This window comes from Diadema antillarum, unplaced genomic scaffold, assembly GCF_040938485.1.
Source record: "Diadema antillarum isolate AM-2024a unplaced genomic scaffold, OU_Dant_1.0 scf00000125, whole genome shotgun sequence".
Classification (NCBI taxonomy): domain Eukaryota; kingdom Metazoa; phylum Echinodermata; class Echinoidea; order Diadematoida; family Diadematidae; genus Diadema; species Diadema antillarum.
Window position 1 is genome coordinate 2,178,597 of NW_027271014.1, and position 20,096 is coordinate 2,198,692.

The 20,096-nt window shown below is 34.7% G+C and overlaps 1 protein-coding gene across 1 annotated transcript in view; it reads left to right on the forward strand.

The window, feature by feature from the left end:
• LOC139720260 (uncharacterized) overlaps window positions 1-20,096 on the forward strand; it is a 51,579-nt gene that overhangs the window by 12,213 nt on the left and 19,270 nt on the right. Inside the window, exons 7-12 of the mRNA XM_071631623.1 lie at window positions 5,338-5,406; window positions 6,347-6,533; window positions 7,238-7,331; window positions 8,265-8,363; window positions 14,775-14,865; window positions 15,850-16,106. Of these exons, the coding sequence (XP_071487724.1) occupies window positions 5,338-5,406; window positions 6,347-6,533; window positions 7,238-7,331; window positions 8,265-8,363; window positions 14,775-14,865; window positions 15,850-16,106 (797 nt within the window). The remainder of the gene's footprint in view (window positions 1-5,337; window positions 5,407-6,346; window positions 6,534-7,237; window positions 7,332-8,264; window positions 8,364-14,774; window positions 14,866-15,849; window positions 16,107-20,096) is intronic.

The window sequence follows — 20,096 nt, forward strand, 5'->3', positions numbered from 1 at the left end:
TCCAAATTGTGATATCTCTTGATAGTTACAAATATTGATAAATGAACCCACTGTGCATCGAGAAGCTTGATGTAAATAAAATGTTTCCTTTTGAATTTCAACAATCAGTTTGTTGCTGCTGCCATGGCATAGATACACAAACTTGCAATATCTTTAGAGCACATTCATATAAAATGCTTTTTAAGATCTACATTGTGGCTGTAATGAAAAAAAAAAAAAAATAACCTGAAAGCAAATGACAAAACTGATTCTGGAATAAAGTTGAAAAGAAGGATTCCTTCCTGAAAATGTGTGTTACTGAATAATAGTATTAAGACAATGATCAGTGAACACCGTGCATGGTCCTCAGTGATTTTATTAGCAACCAACACAATTAACGGTCTTGGAAAGTTGTTTTCCAAAGTGAATGACGGAGTATCAGTTTTCATATGATGCCTTTTTATACAATAACTAGAGTAGGAAACAGCTTACACACATGTACAATGTATACATGTAGGTTGAATGTAGATTGTCTTCTTATACTATACCTTTGGAATGGGGTGTGAATTCCTTTAAATAGGAGGTACAGAGTAGTTGCATGCTGGAAATGGTGCCTTTTGCAGCAATGGGGGTAGGAAGGACATTTGTTGGGATGCAGCATAAAATGGAGTTTTAGGGGCTTGTGATTTTTTAATAGAACAAAACAAGAACATTTTAGAAAATTTTATTAGATACACTTTTGTATTATATTTTAATTGTTTGTACGTGTAAACAACAATTGGTTTCCCTGGCCTGGAATGTCACTGGTTTATGGTGGAAAATATTGAATGATGCCAGGAATCTTAACCCTAACTAGGCCGGGGGGGGGGGGGGGGGGGGGGGGGGGGCCTCCGAGGCCCCCACTCGACGTTCTGCGCGATGTATCGCAATTGCAAAAAGCTATCGCCGCAACGTTTCATGACTTTTTTATTTCAAGTCTCCCGCATCTTTTGACACCAAATTTGCGACACCCGAACGCGCGGTTTCGAAGTTACGCATAAATATGTACATGCATGTCAGACCAAAAATAGCTCAAAAACGTTAATTTGTGTACAATTTCAATGCAAACTGTGCTTACTGGCAAATTTCATAAAAGCATGATTATTTGGGTGTTTTATTGATTAAATTCAATGAATAACATATTTTCTTGTTCGGAGCGATGTCGCGGACAAATTTCATAGAAAAAACAATGAAAAAAATAAAGTCGAAAAAACAAAGAAATACTTATAAGAAATAAAAAAAAAACAATAAAATACTTAAGATTTTTTTCTGATATCACAATTATTTTTATTACATTTGCTAAGGACACTAAAAAGAATATTTACACAAAAAATGTGCCTGTTTTGAGCTTTTTTTGTGATTTATACCAAATAGTCTGATTTTATGCATCATCATGCATAAATTACATTTTAGCATAATTCAGCATAAATGATGATTTTTTGAAAAATTAACTTAATGATATTTTAGATTACATCATAGGCAATGTGTGTGCCAATTTTCGTCGCGATCGCGCTGTCGACTGCCGAGATCTGGAGGGGGGGGGGGGGGGGGGGGCCTTGGAGGCCCCCCCCCCCCCCCGGCTCTATCAACTACCTAAATAGCCTGGCCTAGTTAGGGTTAAAGGTTTCTTTTCCTTTTTTTTTCCTTTTTAGAGTGACCAGTGTATATACTGCATTGTACACACTATATATATAGAAATTGTTCTAGATTTGTAATCACTCTATCATGAAATGTTTGAGATATTTATGCTGATTTATCTAACTGAAATTGTCATGCTTCAAACTTGGACGTTCTTCATCTTAACAGAATGACGTAAGTTTGGACCGTCAGTTGGGCATCCAAGATCTAATACACCAAATTTAACAATTATCCCATCAACTTGGCACCTGTGTAACTCTGCAAATTGCTACAGTTGTAGATTCTAGATGATACTAATTATTTTGCATTGTTTGCTAAACATGTCCTGTTGTAATAATGTACATGTTGCTTTGTACAGTGTACCTTAGTTTGATAAATTGTAATTTGTTAGATTTTGATACTGCTAGATAGCTTGTAGAACTTGAGTAGCTGCTTTTCTGTTTCTTAAATTAACAAAACCTTTTTAAGTTCCGCTTTGCATTTTCAAGCTTTAGACTAGATAATTTCTTTTTTTTTGTGCTGATCTTTCTTTTTTTTCAACGCTAGAGTGTGTGAACTGTGACTGTAATCTGAGTTGATTTGAAAATAAATTATATGCTAACCAATAAATTCTAATCAGCTTAGACAAAAACTCAGACAATAACAGTGTAAGTGAATTTTAAATATTCAAATCTGATTTGCCGCTAAGTAGAAGTTAGTTTTTAAACTTTGCTAGTTACTAATTGTAATCAGTACTGATATTAATGACAAAATATAATGCATACATTTCTGATAATATGCAAAATCCTCCATAGCATACATTTCAAATTATGAAATATTGACTGCCTTGATATGTTTTATTTTACAATGTGTGTTGATTTGTTTGTTTGTTTTTTTCCCAAAGCATTATTATACTCCATCAATCTGTGTATTGCTTGGACAGAAACCTTATATTTTGACTGTTTAGGCAGAAACAGATGGCGAGATTGCATTTTTATATTTTTACATTGTTGTAACCGGAATTTGATCCGTGTGTGTTATACGTGATGGGAGTGCACGGTACTAGGGCCTGCTGCAAAATTGCTGGCATGACAATGTGGTCACTTGCCATGTATGAAGGTATCCATTCTCTTGACTACTAAACCGTGCTCTCTGTAGATAGCAATATTACTTTTAGTGTCATCTGCATGCACAATGTTAATTAGTTGTCTTCATAGCACTTGCCAAACATTGCACGTCATGTGGGTCGCAAACACAGGGAAACTGCCTTCTACAGTACTTGTAGTATGGAGGAGACTTACTGTTGTCTGTATTGATTTTACTCAGTGTAAATATGCATGGCATACTTTCTTTGCTTGTTTGTTTTTTTCGTCCATTTAAAAATGCCTTCTTGCCTCCACCCCCTCCAATCTACATCATGCCTTCTTTGCTGCTAGTTTTTCATTAAAAAATGAAATGGTTGAAAATTTTTATTGTCACAGATTGACTTATTGCCCTTCTTCAACATAATTTGCATTTAATGGAGAGCAATTCGTCAGTCAAGTTGCAATAAAAACAATTCCACAAAAGAGTTATTTCTTAGAGTAGTTGTCAGATTTTACTTCATTTGAAATTAAGAAATCAGTTTGGATCTGGTGTACAATGTACAGCTCTTTCATAATTTGTGAGATATGACAACAATGACCTGCTAAAATGGTGTCCACTCCGTTTGCTTGTAGACCTCTATGTTCTGGTGTATACCATGCAATTTTGTTTGGTTAAAGATGTACATGTACGAATGAAGAGTTTGTTTGCAAAAACCGATAAGTCCATTTTTTAAGATTTTGAAGTACGGTCTCTGTCATAAAGCACAAAATAATACCTTTTGGATGACATATTGGTCACTACATATAAAGGTACATTTTTGAAGTTATGGTCTAAAGAAGCAAAAATTTTCTTATTATTCTCTTTATTTTTCTTGACCTTTAATGGCAAATATCTCCATTTGACAAATATGGACTTATCGGTTTTTGCAAACAAACTCTACAAATGTACTTCCAAAAATGTGCATCTATACATCCTTTGACAATGCAGTATGGGAATAATATGTTTGTGACATGAAAGTCATGCTGGAGGAGATGATTTTGGACACTCCATTAACTAGACTCGATAGTGATATGCATGTCATACCTATACCCAGTGTAACATCAAATCTGTACTTAACACACTTCTTTCAGAGGGCCTTGCTGTTATAAATCCTCTCCCATTTCTTGAGATGAGAGCATATTTCTACGCTGGAAGTAGGATACAACAGTTTGTAAAATGGAACATTGTACAGTTTAGTTTTCCTAGTGGTAACTGCTAGCTACATCTAACACTAATTTGACTTTAACTTCAAAATAAACCAGTTTGACACAGAGACTTAACAATCTAGATCATAGAATAAAATTGATGAAAGCAATATTAATGATAATAATAAGAATGATTATGCAAAAATGAGAATCAAAATACTAGTATAGCTTGTAGTAATTTATGATATGTTGATGATGATAATGATCAGTAACAGTATTAATGATGACTGTAATCAGTACTTGTAGATATTAGTAGTAGTACAATGTTGTAGTATGGTAATAGTACATGTAGTAATAATAACAACAACAATGATAATAATAATAATAATAATGATAATAATAATAATAATAATAATAATAATAATAGTAATAATGATAATACATGATCATGATCATGATACTGTACTAACAATAATCATAATAAAACTTAATAGTCCGAAAGTTGTGACAGTGAGTACAATCATTGTTACTACAAAGTGTATAGTTTTGTATCAAAGTCTACAAATAGCCATTTTCCACCAAGGTGTGACTGTAAATATCCATTGATTTACTTGTAGTAATTTATTAAGTCCTGCTATTGAAATTAAGGCCACACCTACAGTACACTATGTACACGTTTGCTCTATATCCCTGTAGAGCTTTGAACATGTGTTCCAGCCATGCTTCCATTTTTCCCACAAACTACCGGTATACTAGCTGCACTCTACACTTACAATGTAACTTCCTATCAAACTTCTAGGACAATTTTCTCCAAGCTACAGACAGTGTTAGATAGCTTTCAAAATTTGGAGATAATGTCCAAAGGGTTTATTTGTACGCCCCTGTGAGTTTTTTTTTTTTTTTATGTTTCTACCTGTTTTTATAGACCCTCTATTTCAACATTGGGAAGACCTGGGAAATACACTGTCGGGCTATTTTGATTGATGAATCAACCAGATTCACGGCAATACATTTAATACAGAAATTGTCATCTCTGTATCTAGCATCCAATGTACAACTAAAAAACTGATGATTATGTTCCCTTCCTCTTCCTCCTCCCACAAGCGCCCCCCACCGGCACCCCCCCCCCCTTCCCTCCACCAGAAGAAGTCACTTGGGTGACAAGAGCTTGTATCTCAAATTTTGATGAAACAGACTACAGCACTTTCAAGGAAAGGCTATCCCATTCGGTATAGTGCTTTGGCCACCATGTTCTTTTTTTTTTTTTTTCTCTCTCTCTCCTAAACATTTGACATACAAGATCTTGTGACCCTAGCGACGATATTAAATAATGTAAAAGCACAACATGGTAAAGATACTTGTAACACATCAAGAAGAGAAGTGGTCAGCTCATGAATGTATGCTCTAAAATTTCTCTCCTAAAATCCCTCAGCAACCCCAAGGCTCATGATGCTGGTATATCATGTCTCGTCCTCATCAGGGATTCAGAAAACAACACTTGGTGAGTATTTTATATGATGTCTGTTGTAGTTATTAAACCTTTCTTGAAGTCAAGGGTATATATCTCTGATGATAAACAATCATATAGACTGCGTGGTCACATCTCATGCATCAATTGTGAATATTTCGTGAAGTGCTCTTTCCTATTGATTTTGTTTCATGAAATACATTGATTCAGTTAAACTTTTAAGATATCATTCAAAACCTAAAATGGGTCCAGGGCAATTACCCCTTGGGCAATTACCCCGCACCCTTCCCCTGGTCCTAATCTTAATCCTAATCCTGAATCTAACCCTAACCCTAACACAAACTCCTAACCCTAAACCTAACCCTAACCCTAATCTTTACTCTAACCTTACCACTAACCAATATTTGGCCGAGGGGTAATTGCCTTCTGGGGGTAATTGCCCGGATATGTCTAAAATGCATATTTTCAACCTGACTTCTAAGACACAGTACATTAGACCTGTGCAGAAGAGAAAGATTTGAGGGGAAAAAAAAAGAATTCTGGCTGGCACATTTCAAACTCATTATTAGGAAAATAATTTCATTGCATTCAAAATATTCAGCTGGCAAGAAGGCCTTTTCACTTACATTATGAATATGTTGAAAATGGATGAGAGATTTAAAAACTTTTTTCGATATCAGAAATAATTTCAAAAGAAATTGTAATAAGTCTGCTATTGATAGTCTGTAAAAAAAAGCATGTGAATTTAGGGAAAAAGTACTGAACACCACATTTTTTCTAACCTTTTATCTCATTAAAATGACAATATACATGTTGGTACATTACATTGTATAGTGTACAAATGCGGCCACCTCTATAAAAGTGAATGAAATGCTGCCTCCTCTAATAGCCCCAGCAAAGCTGACAAACCGCTTTGATAATACAATGTTGTAATTGCACAACTCATTGTCTGTATGACACTAACACCCAAAAGGCTAGTGACAGGATCCTTTGACAAAGTGGTCAAGATCTGGTCTCAGGATGGCAAACTTACACACCGACTGGACGGATTCCTATCCACCATCACCGACCTCTGCTACGTGCCCAAGAACAAGACGCTCTGGGTGTCTTGTGGAACCTCTCCTGTAGCTGCACTCTACGACCCCAAGTCTGGGGAAAATGTAAGCCACTATGTACATGTACCACCTAAAAACATATACCATTATTATGTCTGGACTAGTAAGCTGATTTTGCTGCAATAACTCATTTCCCATCATAGAAATGTTCCCTAGTATACTCGAGCATACACAGCTGACTAGTCTTTAGTGGGTTAATAAAAGATTCCAGCGCTTGTTCGTAATACGAAATAACACTGGAACCTGATACTGTAGTGAGTTACAGGTTACAGTCTTTGCATACGTGAAACAATGTGATATCATGTTGCTTTTTGAGATGTATGTGAATAGCAGCTGTAGTCATCTCATTGAGGAGAATGTAGACAAAAGATATGATGAAGAAGAAGAAGAAGAAGAAGAAGAAGAAGAAGAAAGGGAGAAGAAAGGGAGAAGAAAGAAACCATATAATTAGTTGTTAGGACAGACTGATATGGTGTGCACACGTTAAAAGAAACCAAATGTCTTTTATTGAGGTTCAAATCTGACTGTGATATTTATTGATTTTTGCACTGGTAGTACATTGTATCACCACATTTCATAAGTCATGCTGTGAACATATTGATTTCCTGATGGTTATCAAATTGTATCCAAAGACAGCGTTTATTTCTGGAGTCTGACTCTGATCTTATTGATTTTCCCACTGGTTTTCAAATTACTGTGTAGTGACACATTTCAATAGTCAGATTGAGATCTTATTGATTGCTCCACAGGTGTCAGATTTCATCGGCACATTTCAAGACGAGGAGAATGAAAAGTATCACCTACAACATATGAAGTACATCCCAGAACTCAACCAGGTCATAGGTCAGTGCAAAACACTCATGTAGCAATTGCCCACCTGTATAGTCCCATGTTGAATCCCTCATGCTGTTTTTTGTGTCCGTTTCCCTGCATTTTCCAGCATAAATGACAATCACAGGAGCCTTGAAACTAACTTCCAGTGAATCATTTAAAATGGGGAACTATTATAAAGTCAGTGAGGGATATGATGGTTCAGAGTTTAATTCGATTTCAAATCTGTTTTACTCTACCCAAAACCCACGTTGTGGACATTTTTTTTTTTTCAGTTCAAAATCACCCAAATGCATATAAAAATCTTTAGTTTAATGCATATCAGGCTTTTTTTTTTCTTTTTTTTTGAGTCCAAGTAGGCTAACACCGGTCTTCTGATGGATGTACAGGCAAATGCATTTGAGACATTATCATTAGGTGGAGAGTGAACCAAACTAGGGGTAGAGGAGGCCCACCGGGTGCACACACCCTCATTATTTTTGGTCAAAACAAAAGAAATAAAAAGAAAACAATGGGGGGGGGGGGGTAATTTTGCAAAGGTACCTCCCCTTTACGGAATTTCTGGATTCGCCCCTGCATACTGTACAACCCCCTTAGAATAGGAGAGGAGGGCTTTAAATGCTCATGATTTTGATGTTGGTAACAATGATGCTGATAATGAAGGTGGTAATAACATAACACATAGCAATGAAATGATGATGATGATGCTACTGCTGCTGATAATGATGATAATGATAGTAATGAAATAGAAATATTTATGGTAATGGTACTGATGATATTTAGATGTTGGTGATGATTTTGATTTGAGTGACCTAGTAAACAGTGATGATGATGCTACTCTTGATAGTCCTATGTAATATAAATCTGATGATAATGATGATGATGATGATGATAATGGTGATAATGAAAATGACTCGCCACAATTGGCGTAATACCCATTAACAGCCAGCAGCAGCCGGCGCTACATACTGATGTGGAAGTACAACCCCCAGGGCTGCATTACAACGCTGAAGTGCAAACATGCAGTTGAATGCCTGACATACAGTAAGTTTCTCCCTACCATTTATACCACCTATATTTCACTGGGATTTTATTACTGTGTTTATTGTTGTTGTTGTTGTTGTTGGTTTTTTGTATATTTTGCTTCTTTGTTACAGTATTGCTACCAGTATTCTTGCTCAAAATTGCCTTTTAGTACAATCTTGTGACCTTGCCATGCAGTGAATCTGCATACAGGAAATTCATTTTGGCTTATGTTCAAAGTTTCACTTATTGCAAACATGTGATCCCCTGCATTGCAAAATCCACATAAAGTGCCCTTGGGGGAAATTTGAACACTCCTAGACCTTTCTTTTTGAGTGCCATACAAGCCTTACACGTTGTAGCAAGTAGAAGACTTTTTGAGTGAAGATACAATTCTGATGGGAGAAGATTGTAGGTATTGATACATAACATGCTAAACTAGGAAATTTCTAGCCCCCCTTCCCCAACATAGAAAGGGGAAAAAAAACAAATATATGCAATTTAAACAACAATAGACAACATTTCAAGCAGACATGAGATTTAAAAAAAAAAATGTAATTTGATATCGAGCTTAGATGTCAAGTGTCCATAATAACGCAACAACACACAAAAAAAAAAAAAGGGGGGAAGAGGACTGGGGAAAGGGCTGATGTTTGGAGGCTTGAAAAACTGGAGGTGGGGGGGGGGGGGGGGCTAAAGGGCCCCTACCACTAATTACCCAGCTGTTGATTTTTTTTTTCCGATTGCAACCAAATTTGGTATACACATAGTTCATTTGTTTTCTACATGTGAATGTGTAGTCACATTGATAAAATAGTACTCTTACTTTTGTTTTTACATATTCTTAAATATTGCATATAAATGCATTTTTTTTCCAGATTTTTTATTTCTAATAGTACATATTTAGATTTTGATGTCCATTACATGTACTGTCTAGATATCCCTGTTCAGAGTTGAATGTAAGAAGATGTTAATTCTCAGTTAATTCTATTAAGTTTGCTTTTGATAACATTTTTCTTTATGAACCTTTTTGTTTTAAATCTTATATATTTCATTATTTCATGGCCTGAGAGAGTTATTTGACACATATGCAATTCACAAAATATCAACTGCAAAGAACAAGAGGAATACAGTTTGAAAACAGTATCTAAATGCCAGTCCACATTATCTTTACACACAAATGAATGAAAAATAGTGAATTTTCTCAATATGCCATATGAAAACGTGAAAGTACTCTGCAATCATACATGTCATGCAGAAAATACAAATAGTTGCTCATAATTTTAAAGGGAAAAAATCATGAAACAACAGCACAAAATCTTGAAGCATTGCAGGAAAATCACGGTTTATGTTTACATCATTTAACAGGTTAAATACAACCTGTTTTGTGTTTAAAACAAACATTTGATTTGAAACTCTTTAGCTAAGACATTTCTAGCACTGTGATGTGTGGAATTATTGACAGTAAAGACTACCCTAGGGCATGACGGGGAAACAATTATTACATGCAATCTTCTGTGATCATTCTACATTAGGTTGTTGTTGTCGTTTTTAAGCAAGAGGAGAAAGAGAGAAAAATTGGAGCCCTATACATCAAATAATTTGCCCAATTTTGACCCATTTACAGTAGGCCTTTAAAAAGGCTGCTCTCTGTTACAGCTTTTCTTGTAGGTACATTGTATTTCATGCAGCGCTCTTTTGCCTTGTGGGTGGAAATTGAAAAAAAAAAGAAAGTACAGTTAAAAGTTTTAAAGACCCTAACAGAATCTTGCACAAAGCTTCTCACAATCATTTTATGCTACTAAACTTTGTAATCAGACAGAAAAAAAAAAACAACAACAACTGCACAACAACAATAACTCTGCATGAGAACACCCAAAGGCAAACTACATACTACAGTTGACTCTCAATACCGTTATCTGGCTCACTGGGGGAAACAACCCCTGTGATCTTTTGTGACCCTTGATGTGACCTATTGTGAGGCAGTGTCATATATCGAAGCTGACTGTTGATGTGAATCTATTACTGGTAAATCTTTAAACCTTCGGGCAACATATAACTGTATCTTTACAAGAAAATCAAATTGACAACAACGGGAACAAAACATCTTTCCACGGTATGTAAATACTTTGTATTCAGAAGAACAGCCCGTGCGCTTGTTGAAATGTGACAGAATACAAAAACATGATATACAAAGAACTTTAACATATAAAAGGTACATGTACAAGTAGCATACTACAATTACAGCAGACTCCTGCAGAGAGTGTACGTGATTTGTGCACGGATAAACCTGGTATTCATACATGTACATTACTGTGTAGACCTTTACTCACCAAAGCCAGTCACTGCCTGCCCCTATTGATCTCCACACACTATACTTCACACATGACTGATTCCAACACAATGTGGTGTCATATGATAAAGTTGTAATATGCTACAGTCTGCTAACACCTCAAGGTCAGCTGATGGCATTCATTGCCTTTTTGCTTCATGACCAGCGCAATTTTGTTTTGGAGGGAATTCCCCGCTGTGCCTACTTTGTAGATATCAGACAATTGAGGATTTGAGGTCATGGGGGGCGCATGGGGAAGATGCAGCAATATATTGCTCTCCAGACCATTCTATTTCACCAGCTGTCGTACAAAAAGGGGAAAAAGAGTGAAGTAGATATTGTACCCAAATGCATTATGTTACCGCCCACCTCAAAACCCGCAAAAAATTGCAGATTCAGATTCTCTGTACTGGACAAGCTTAAATATGTCATGTTGGTTTGGGAAACTCAATCTCAAATTTAAAGGTTGTCTTAACTGAGAGAGTAATATTTTCTCTGTCTACTGTCAAAGTTTTGCAGCTTAACACTTTGCCAGAATTGAGATATTAGCAGGCTTTTTCGGACCACATTTTTTTTCCATTGATTCTTCTGCCCTGCATGACTAAGTGATCATAATAATCTTTAGTCTTCTTTTCTTCGCTTTCGTCGAAACGTAACCTCCTAACTTCCTCGTATTTCAATCACTGTTTGAATGGGTTAGTATGAGCAAATTCTACCAAGTTATCATTTTAAAGCTTAGAACTTCCTCCTTTAAACTTCATTGAAAAGTTTTAAAAAAAAAATCATTTTGACTTACTTTTTTGTGGTGTGGAGCTAGGTGGTCACTACAGGCTAAAACTGGCCTATAAACTCTTATTATTAAAGAAAACACACAAACACAAAAAACAAAAAATCAGGGTTTGCTAATATATCCTACCTTGTACTCAAAGAAAAAAAAATCACTAAGCAAACTAAAACAAAAACAAGAAACAATCAGTAATGGTTGTGGCATACAAATACTTAATATTTGTTTTGAACACTTTTTTTGTTTTTCAATGATATTTTATTGATTTCATTCAAATCAATCATAAATCAACCCTTTCTGGGTGTAACATGAACATAAAAACGGTACAAATGCCATTCAAAAGACAAATCCATTACCAACTTATACTGCCCATCATCTCCCTTCAAACATAACAACTCGATTGTAAATCAATCCTACTGACCATTTCTTCACGAGAAAGTATTGACATGTACAAAAAAAAAATGCATATATATATATACATATATGTAACTTTGACTATGGTATACTTTCTCTTCAACATAACAACTCGATTATAAATCGAGTATGTAAAGGTATATAAGGGTATATACATAAAAAAGCAACAAAAATATGTAATACAAAACTAGAATCAAATCATTTCATTGAAAATCAAATCCCCATCCCCACCAACCCCGATGCACTCAAACCTATCCCACACCCCCACCACAACCCCAATCACATACATCCACAACCACCACACACATACACCCCAAACACCAACACACATACACACCAACACCAAAAATGCACATACACACATACACCCCACACACAAAACACACCTGAAGCGATACCACCTTCCTTCCTAATGAAAACGACTTCCAAATGTTGATTGATACATACAACATACAAGCGTGTAATGGCCGTATACAGAAAAGCATCGTCCGCCCGCACCCAAATACCGCTCCAAATACCCATTCAAATTCACCAAACAAAACTCATCAAACTCCTAGCTGCGGACAAAATCCTATAACTTTTACACCACCAAAAACTTATCCCTCCCCGCGCGCGGCCAATGACACATTATATTGCCTTCACCACTGATAACTACACTGTACTAATAAAAAGAAAAAGAAAACAAAACAATACTTAAGCTCTCGTTTCAGAAACATTTTCCCATTTCAGCAAATGTAATCCCAACTTATTTCTTTTTATAGCAATTTCTTTTTCTTCATCCCGAAAACTTATTATTCTTTTACAAATTTCCTCCAAAGTAGGAATTTTTCCCTCCGACCTAGATCTAAAAATGATATATTTCAAAATAAAAATTATTGTATTATAAAATTTTACTTTTGGATCCCTTCCCGTAACACCAAAATGAACGTCTCTCCACTCTATATTTCGAAGATCTGCCATCTCAAACCTATCTATCACTTCCTGCCACAAATTCTTAACATACACACAATCCCAAAATAAATGTTTATATGTTTCTACCGATTGCTCACAAAAAGAACACCGGTTATTTGCAACGAAACCAAACTCAAAAAGATTTTCCTTTGTATAAACAACTCCATGTAATAATTTATACTGAAATTCCCTAAGTTTTGTTAGAAGTGTTGTCATTCTTGGTCTTAAGAATATATGTGTAATTTCCTTTTTCGAAAACAAATAATCATTTTGGCCATCTTTCATTCGTAAAACATACAATTGCTGTAAATTTGTAACAAAGAGTTCATACACCTTTCTAAATGAAACATCTTTCAATAAAATTACATTCTCAAAAATTTTCAAAGAAATATTATATTCCTCTTTATCAACAGAATAAAAATCATATATATTTCCCTCAAATTTCTGGCTTCTTACAACAACCTCCCCTATTTCCCAAACTTTAACTATATTTTCACTATCTAATCCTAACCTGTGAAAATATACTGCTGATCTCATACGATCTTTTTCCAAAATTTGCTTCACTAAATGAATATTCTTCCTATATAAATTTTCACAAAAAATAATTTTCCCTTTACACAAATAATCCTTATTATTAAAAAAAAATTGGATTAATCTTGCCTTCTTGATAATTCCGGTTACTCTCCATTTCTTGCCATGCCCTCAAAATTTCTAAATAAAACAATGGTACATTAAACTTTAGAAATCGTATATCATAATTGCACAAAAATATGAATCTTCCTCCCGCAGTCCTAAAAATATAATAAAAAAAAGTTTCCATCCCATGAGCTTCTCACCATATAACAATCGCTTCAACCACATAATTCGTTGACTCTTAACAAACAATTCAAAATTTGTCATTCTAAGACCGCCCTCACTATAATCCTGATAACAAATAACCCTTTTAATTCGATCTTTACCATTCCATATAAATTCAAAACAAATTTTATCGATATCTGCCACTACCCACTTTGGAACCTCTATTGATGAAGATACATAATATAATTTAGACAGAGCATATGTTTTGAGCAAAAATATTTTTCCCATTACAGTCAAATCTCTTTGTCTCCACCATCCCAAAAGTCTTTTAATCTTACTCAGTATCTCTTTATAATTCATTTCTTCTCTGACCTTAATATCCAATGCAAAATACACTCCTAAAATCTTTATTTCAGTTACAACATTACCCATGGGTAATCTTTCATGTTCTCCCTTTTTCTTCCCTATACTCATTACCTTTGTTTTATCAATATTAACCTTCAAACCACATAATTCATAACAATCCTTAAATATTCCCTGTATTCTGATAATTGTTGATATGTCTAACAAATAAAGTCATATCATCAGCATATAAAACTTGTCTAACCTCAAAATTCTCAAACTGAATACCTCTAATCCCATTATCCCTTCTCACCGCCTGCGCCAGAATTTCCATTACCAATAAAAACAAATATGGTGATAATGGGTCGCCTTGCCTCACCCCTCGCTTTATATCAAAATAACCTGTCGAAACACCTCCGTTCATAACACAACTACTTATTCCATTATACATGATTTTCACCCAAGAACAAAACGACTCACCAAACCCAAATAATTCTAACACCTTAAATAAGAATTTGTGCGAAACTGAATCAAACGCTTTTTCAAAATCAACTGCTATCAAATATGCCTCTTCTTCGCAGTAATTATTACAATAGAAAATCATATCGTCTATCAAACGCAAAGCCTCACCAATATACCTGTTTTCTATATAACCAACACACGCACACACACACACACACACACACACACACAAATAGAGGTCACATATATTCCAAATACATGTAGGTTGCCTATTATAATATTATTGGTGTTTTAAAGTGTAGCCCCATGTGAACTAAATTACCTCTTTCTGTGCTGTTTTGACTCAAAGCCAAGAAAGATCCTATCCTGTTCTTTGATGGAGGCAGCGACGGTCAGGCCCACAACTGGGAGAGACTCCAGACAAATCACTTCATGTACAGGTGAGCTAGCTGAGAGATATCCTAGACAGTTTTCACTTTTTCTCTATCTCATTTTCTTTTAATAACCCTTTAGTGTGGGAAACGTACCTTTGTAGCTGGTTGGTTCGATTGAACTGATCTTCATTCAGTGCTTTCTGGGATACATTTGAAAACCATTGCCCCGTGACTACATGTATCGAGGCGTGCATTCATACCGTGATCTGTCATGGTTGACTCCAATCAAGATTTTTTTTTTTTCTGTTTGTGTATTTCCATGGAGAACAGTAATGAAGCTTTACTTAATTAACTTTTTTGATTCTCAAATATGTCAGAGCTGGGTCAGCCTTCACAATCCTTTATATCCCTACACTACCAGGTTTCTAGGCTTCATCATCTGTAAAATCACATTAGTCATGTCCTTTGTTTACTTATCAATAATTGAAATTGTACTATTCATTTATTCATCAAGTCATTTATCATTTTCATAACACAATATCATCCTTGAATATGTTGCATGTCTGTAGATATAAAGTATATCTATATGATGACCGAAAATGTATGCATTTCTTTTCCTTCATTCCCAAGCTCAAGCTACATGGAAATGACACTGCTGTCTGTATGTTATTAGTTTGCTGTTTTGTTTTGTGATCTTTTGGTTTGGGGATTGTTAAGGTTCATTTATTTGGTTTTACTTGCCAGTTGATAAACATGGTGTAAATGGTGTTGGATTCTTTGTTTTGGGGTTATTGGTCCTTTTGTTATCCCCCTTAGGTGTCATTATTGTGATATGGGAAGGGGAACAAAAATATTGCAGTGGGCTTTTCCGCCCTGGAGACAGCTCTGTTGAACAGGAGACAATATCTTTTAAAACCTAGTAATTGTTGAAACTGTCTTGGTCAATTTATGAAATTGATCAACATTAAACATATCTCATTTCACATTACAATGGGAGAAAATGGTTGTGTAAACTTGACAAGATTTTTATATTTTTTCCTGGTCATGCAGTCAGGAGACATTTCTACTGACTGAGGCCAAAACCAAACTGGCCCAGTTGCGGAACGAAAAGCGTGAGGAACGGCGCCCTCAGGTGAGCGCCTTTGTACGCAGCCTTCACAACCCCACCCCGAGCCACTATTCGTACAGCAAGCCCAGCGGCGGTGCGAACTCTTGCACCTACAAGCACAACAACTCAGCCCTACTGAAGGCACTCTTTGTCGAGTCTCTGGACCTGCTTCTCCTAGGGGCCGAAGATGGCAACATATGTGAGTACTGGGCCCAACTAGAAAGGGCAAATAGTACCTTGCATATCTTTCAGATATAAAGAAATACAGATATTGTAAGGCTTGGTCATGGTTAAATGGAAACACCGCTTGGTGGGACAAAATCCTCGCAACAAATGCAAGATATCTTTACTTTATTCACCTCGTATTTTACCACACCCCCCCCCCCCCCCAAAAAAAAAAAAAAAAAAAAAGGAAAGAAACAGTGTAGATTGTATCTACATGTAAGTGGAAAAATAAAGGCATGATTAGCTACAGAAGTGTGTGCTGAATGTTTGCTGCACAGATGCCAGTACATCGTATGGTACTGTACATGTATGTACGAAGTATTGACTTGCCATTGATTGCATTATTCAATTCAATTCAATTCAATTTTATTTCCATTTCCATTAAATAAACAGAAAAAATATATACAATACATTTACAGAACAAATTTATAACAATTTCAAAGAAAACGTACAAGTGGTCACGAGTAACAACAGAATTTCGTTTCTAAGGTATATACCTAATACAAAGATTAGAATGGAAATGGAGGGTCCCACTTAAAAAGCAAAGCTTGTAGGGTATGGGACCCTCAAAAAATACGTACACAAGGTCAAAGAAACCAATGTCAACTGACATGAAATTAACTTAGGAAGGGGAAAAAAAGAAGAAAAAAAAACAAAAAACAAAAAAAGGGGGAAATAAGACTATGGTACAACACGCGCCATCGTGGACACAAGCATACTGTACTTCATGATTAAAATGCAATAGCAAAACAAAGAATACAACGCTCCCTGGTTTGAAATTGCGATTGATTGGGTGCATATGCCGGTATGAATGCATAGGAACGGATATAAGAAAAAAGAGAAAGAGAATAGACTCACTGTTACTGGTACACTAAAATAAATATCTGAGGTAAACTTATGTTAGACAGATTGTTTTCCTTAAAAGATGATTTCTGTGTGATATCTTAATACTTGTAAAAACAAACAAACAAACAAACAAACGACTTGATTGAGAGAATGAAACCGAAACTAATTTGGTTGTATATCATAAGATTTCAACAGAAAGAATTTTAATTTATTCTTAAAAGAATTCAAAGTTTGTGCTGTTATTATGTCGTTGGGAAGTGAGTTCCAATACTTAGGCCCCTCGTAGATGAAGGTTTGCTGAGCCAGCAAAGTCCTAAAAAATGGTAAATGAAATTCGTTGGATTGCCTTGTAGGATAATTATGAACAGATTGATTTTTTGAAAACATTGATTCAAATATACATGGAAGATTATTTTTATTGTAATTATACATAAATTGTCCTAAATTAAACAAATACAAATCTTTAATTTTAAATATTTTATTTTCAAAAAATAACGGATCAGTATGAGACAAATATGCAGTGTGACATATAATACGCAGTGACTTCTTTTGTAGCAGAAGTAATTTATCCAAAAGAGTTTGATATGTATTTCCCCATACAAGAATGCCGTAATTTAAATAAGGCAATATGAGGGATGAATATAATGTAAGCAGGGACGACAAAGGAAGACAAAATTTAATCTTGTTGATTATACCGATGTTTCGAGAAATAATCTTACATATACTATCAATATGAAATTTCCATGAAAGCTTATTATCAACTGTTATTCCCAGAAATTTGATATAAGAAACATTTTCCAGTGGTGTGCCATCAAAAATAATATCAGCAGGTAGTGCCTCAATGGAGTTGCTGAAAAGCATATATTTTGTTTTTTGGAGATTGAGAGATAATTTATTAGCTTTTATCCATTGAGCAACTTTTTCTAATTCAAAATTTAATGTCTTTACTAGGGTAAAAGGATTATTATGCGAAAAAAACAAATTTGAATCATCCGCAAAGAGAATGAAAGAAAGAATATCTGATGATTTACAGAAATCATTCATATAAATAAGAAACAGAAGCGGACCTAATAAACTTCCCTGTGGGACCCCACATTTAACATTTAACATTTGTGAATTGCAACCATTTAAAGAGACATATTGCTTCCTGTTCGAGAGGTAGCTCCTGAACCACTCCAAGGCCTTCCCACGGACTCTGTAATGTTGTAGTTTATTAAGTAAAATATCATGATTAATGGTGTCAAAGGCCTTGGAGAAGTCCAGGAACAAACCTATGAGATGTGAAGATTTGTCGATAGCATGTGCTACTTTTTCAACAAAACTCAATAATGCATGTGAGGTGCTATGTTTTTCTCTAAAACCAAACTGAGTATTTGAGAGTATATTATTGAATTTCAAAAAAGTAAGAGTTCTTTTGTAAACAATTTTTTCAAGAATTTTGGACAATGTACATAACAAAGAAATTGGTCTATAATTATCAACATCTAGTTTGTCACCTTTTTTAAACAAAGGGATGACTTTTGCTATTTTCATACTTTCAGGAACAATACCATAAAAAAGAGATAAATTGAATATATGAGATAAAGGATCCGCAATTGAAGATATTACCCCCTTCAGCAAAAAATTACTGATGTCATCGTGTCCAGCACTTTTTTTGGAACGAAAATCAGAAACAATATTGATTATCTCCTGACTATATGTTGGACTAAAAAACATTGAGTTTAAATTTGGTGGACCTAAAAATTCAGAAAAATGTTTATTTGAAGATGGAATTTTGCTTGCAAGATTTTCCCCAATGGAAGAAAAATGATTATTTAGAATATTACAAATATAATGAGGATCTTCATGAATTTTATCATCAGATCTAATTTTGGTAATATTCGACTTGTTATTTGATATATTCATTGCTTGCTTTAAAACTTTCCATGTATTTTGCATATCATGCTTATAAAATTGTAACTGCTTAGTATAATATTTTTTCTTTTCAATACGTATAATTTTCGTCAAAATATTTTTATAACTAGTATATTTCAGTTTTGATTGCTCAGTAGGTTTCATTTTAAATTTGTAATATAAATTATTCTTTCTATTTATTGAACGCAAAAGTGACTTAGAAATCCAAGGTAACCTGGGTACCTTTTTATAGTTGGATGACTTTTCTCTTCGTTTTGGAATATGAATGTCCAAGAGTTGAGTAAAAATATGCATAAAATATTCAAATGACAAATTCACATCATTTGAGTCAAAAATAGACGACCAGTCTGTCCTGTCTAAACTAGCACCCAGACTGGCTACATTTTCATGTGTAATTCTTCGTCTAAATAAAGAACTAAATTTATTATCAATGATATCATTTAAAAAGAAACTAGTCGAAATGGGGAAGTGATCTGTAATATCTGAAAGTAATATAAGAGAATCAGGAGACGGCAGAATATTAGAAAAAATATTATCAATAAGGGAGGCGGATTCATTAACTATACGCGTGGGCTTAGATATCAAAGGTAAGAAAGAAGCAGATAGAAATATTTCCATAAAATCTTGTGAGATTGTATTTTGTTTCAGTAAATCTATATTAAAATCTCCCATTATGAAACATTTTTTATGAATAAAAACTGGATCCTTCATTAGATTCGCAAAATATTCCAAAAATGATTTCATATTCGCACTGGGTGGTCTATACATTACACCTGTGATTATATTTCTACTGCCAGGGACTGTAATTTCAATGAAAAGAGATTCAATAACTTCAGTCATACAGTTGAGCTCTTCACGAACTATATAATCATACTTTTGTGAAACATATAAAGCAACGCCCCCACCCGCCCTAATTTGCCTGTTATTAACTACAAAATCATATCCGTCGAGGGCGAAAGGAAGACTTAAATCATTGGAAAGCCAGGTTTCGGTTAAACCTATTATCGAAAATTTTTTCCTGATGGGATCATCTAAAAGTAACCTCAGTTCTTCAAAATGTTTATTAATACTCCTAATATTAAGATGTATGAGTGAAAAAATGGTGTGATCATATTCCTTGACAACATTATTAAACTGGTTGAGAGTAAGATATTCCGAAGATGGGCTTTGCAATTGGTTTTCTATATCAAAGTCATAATGAAAT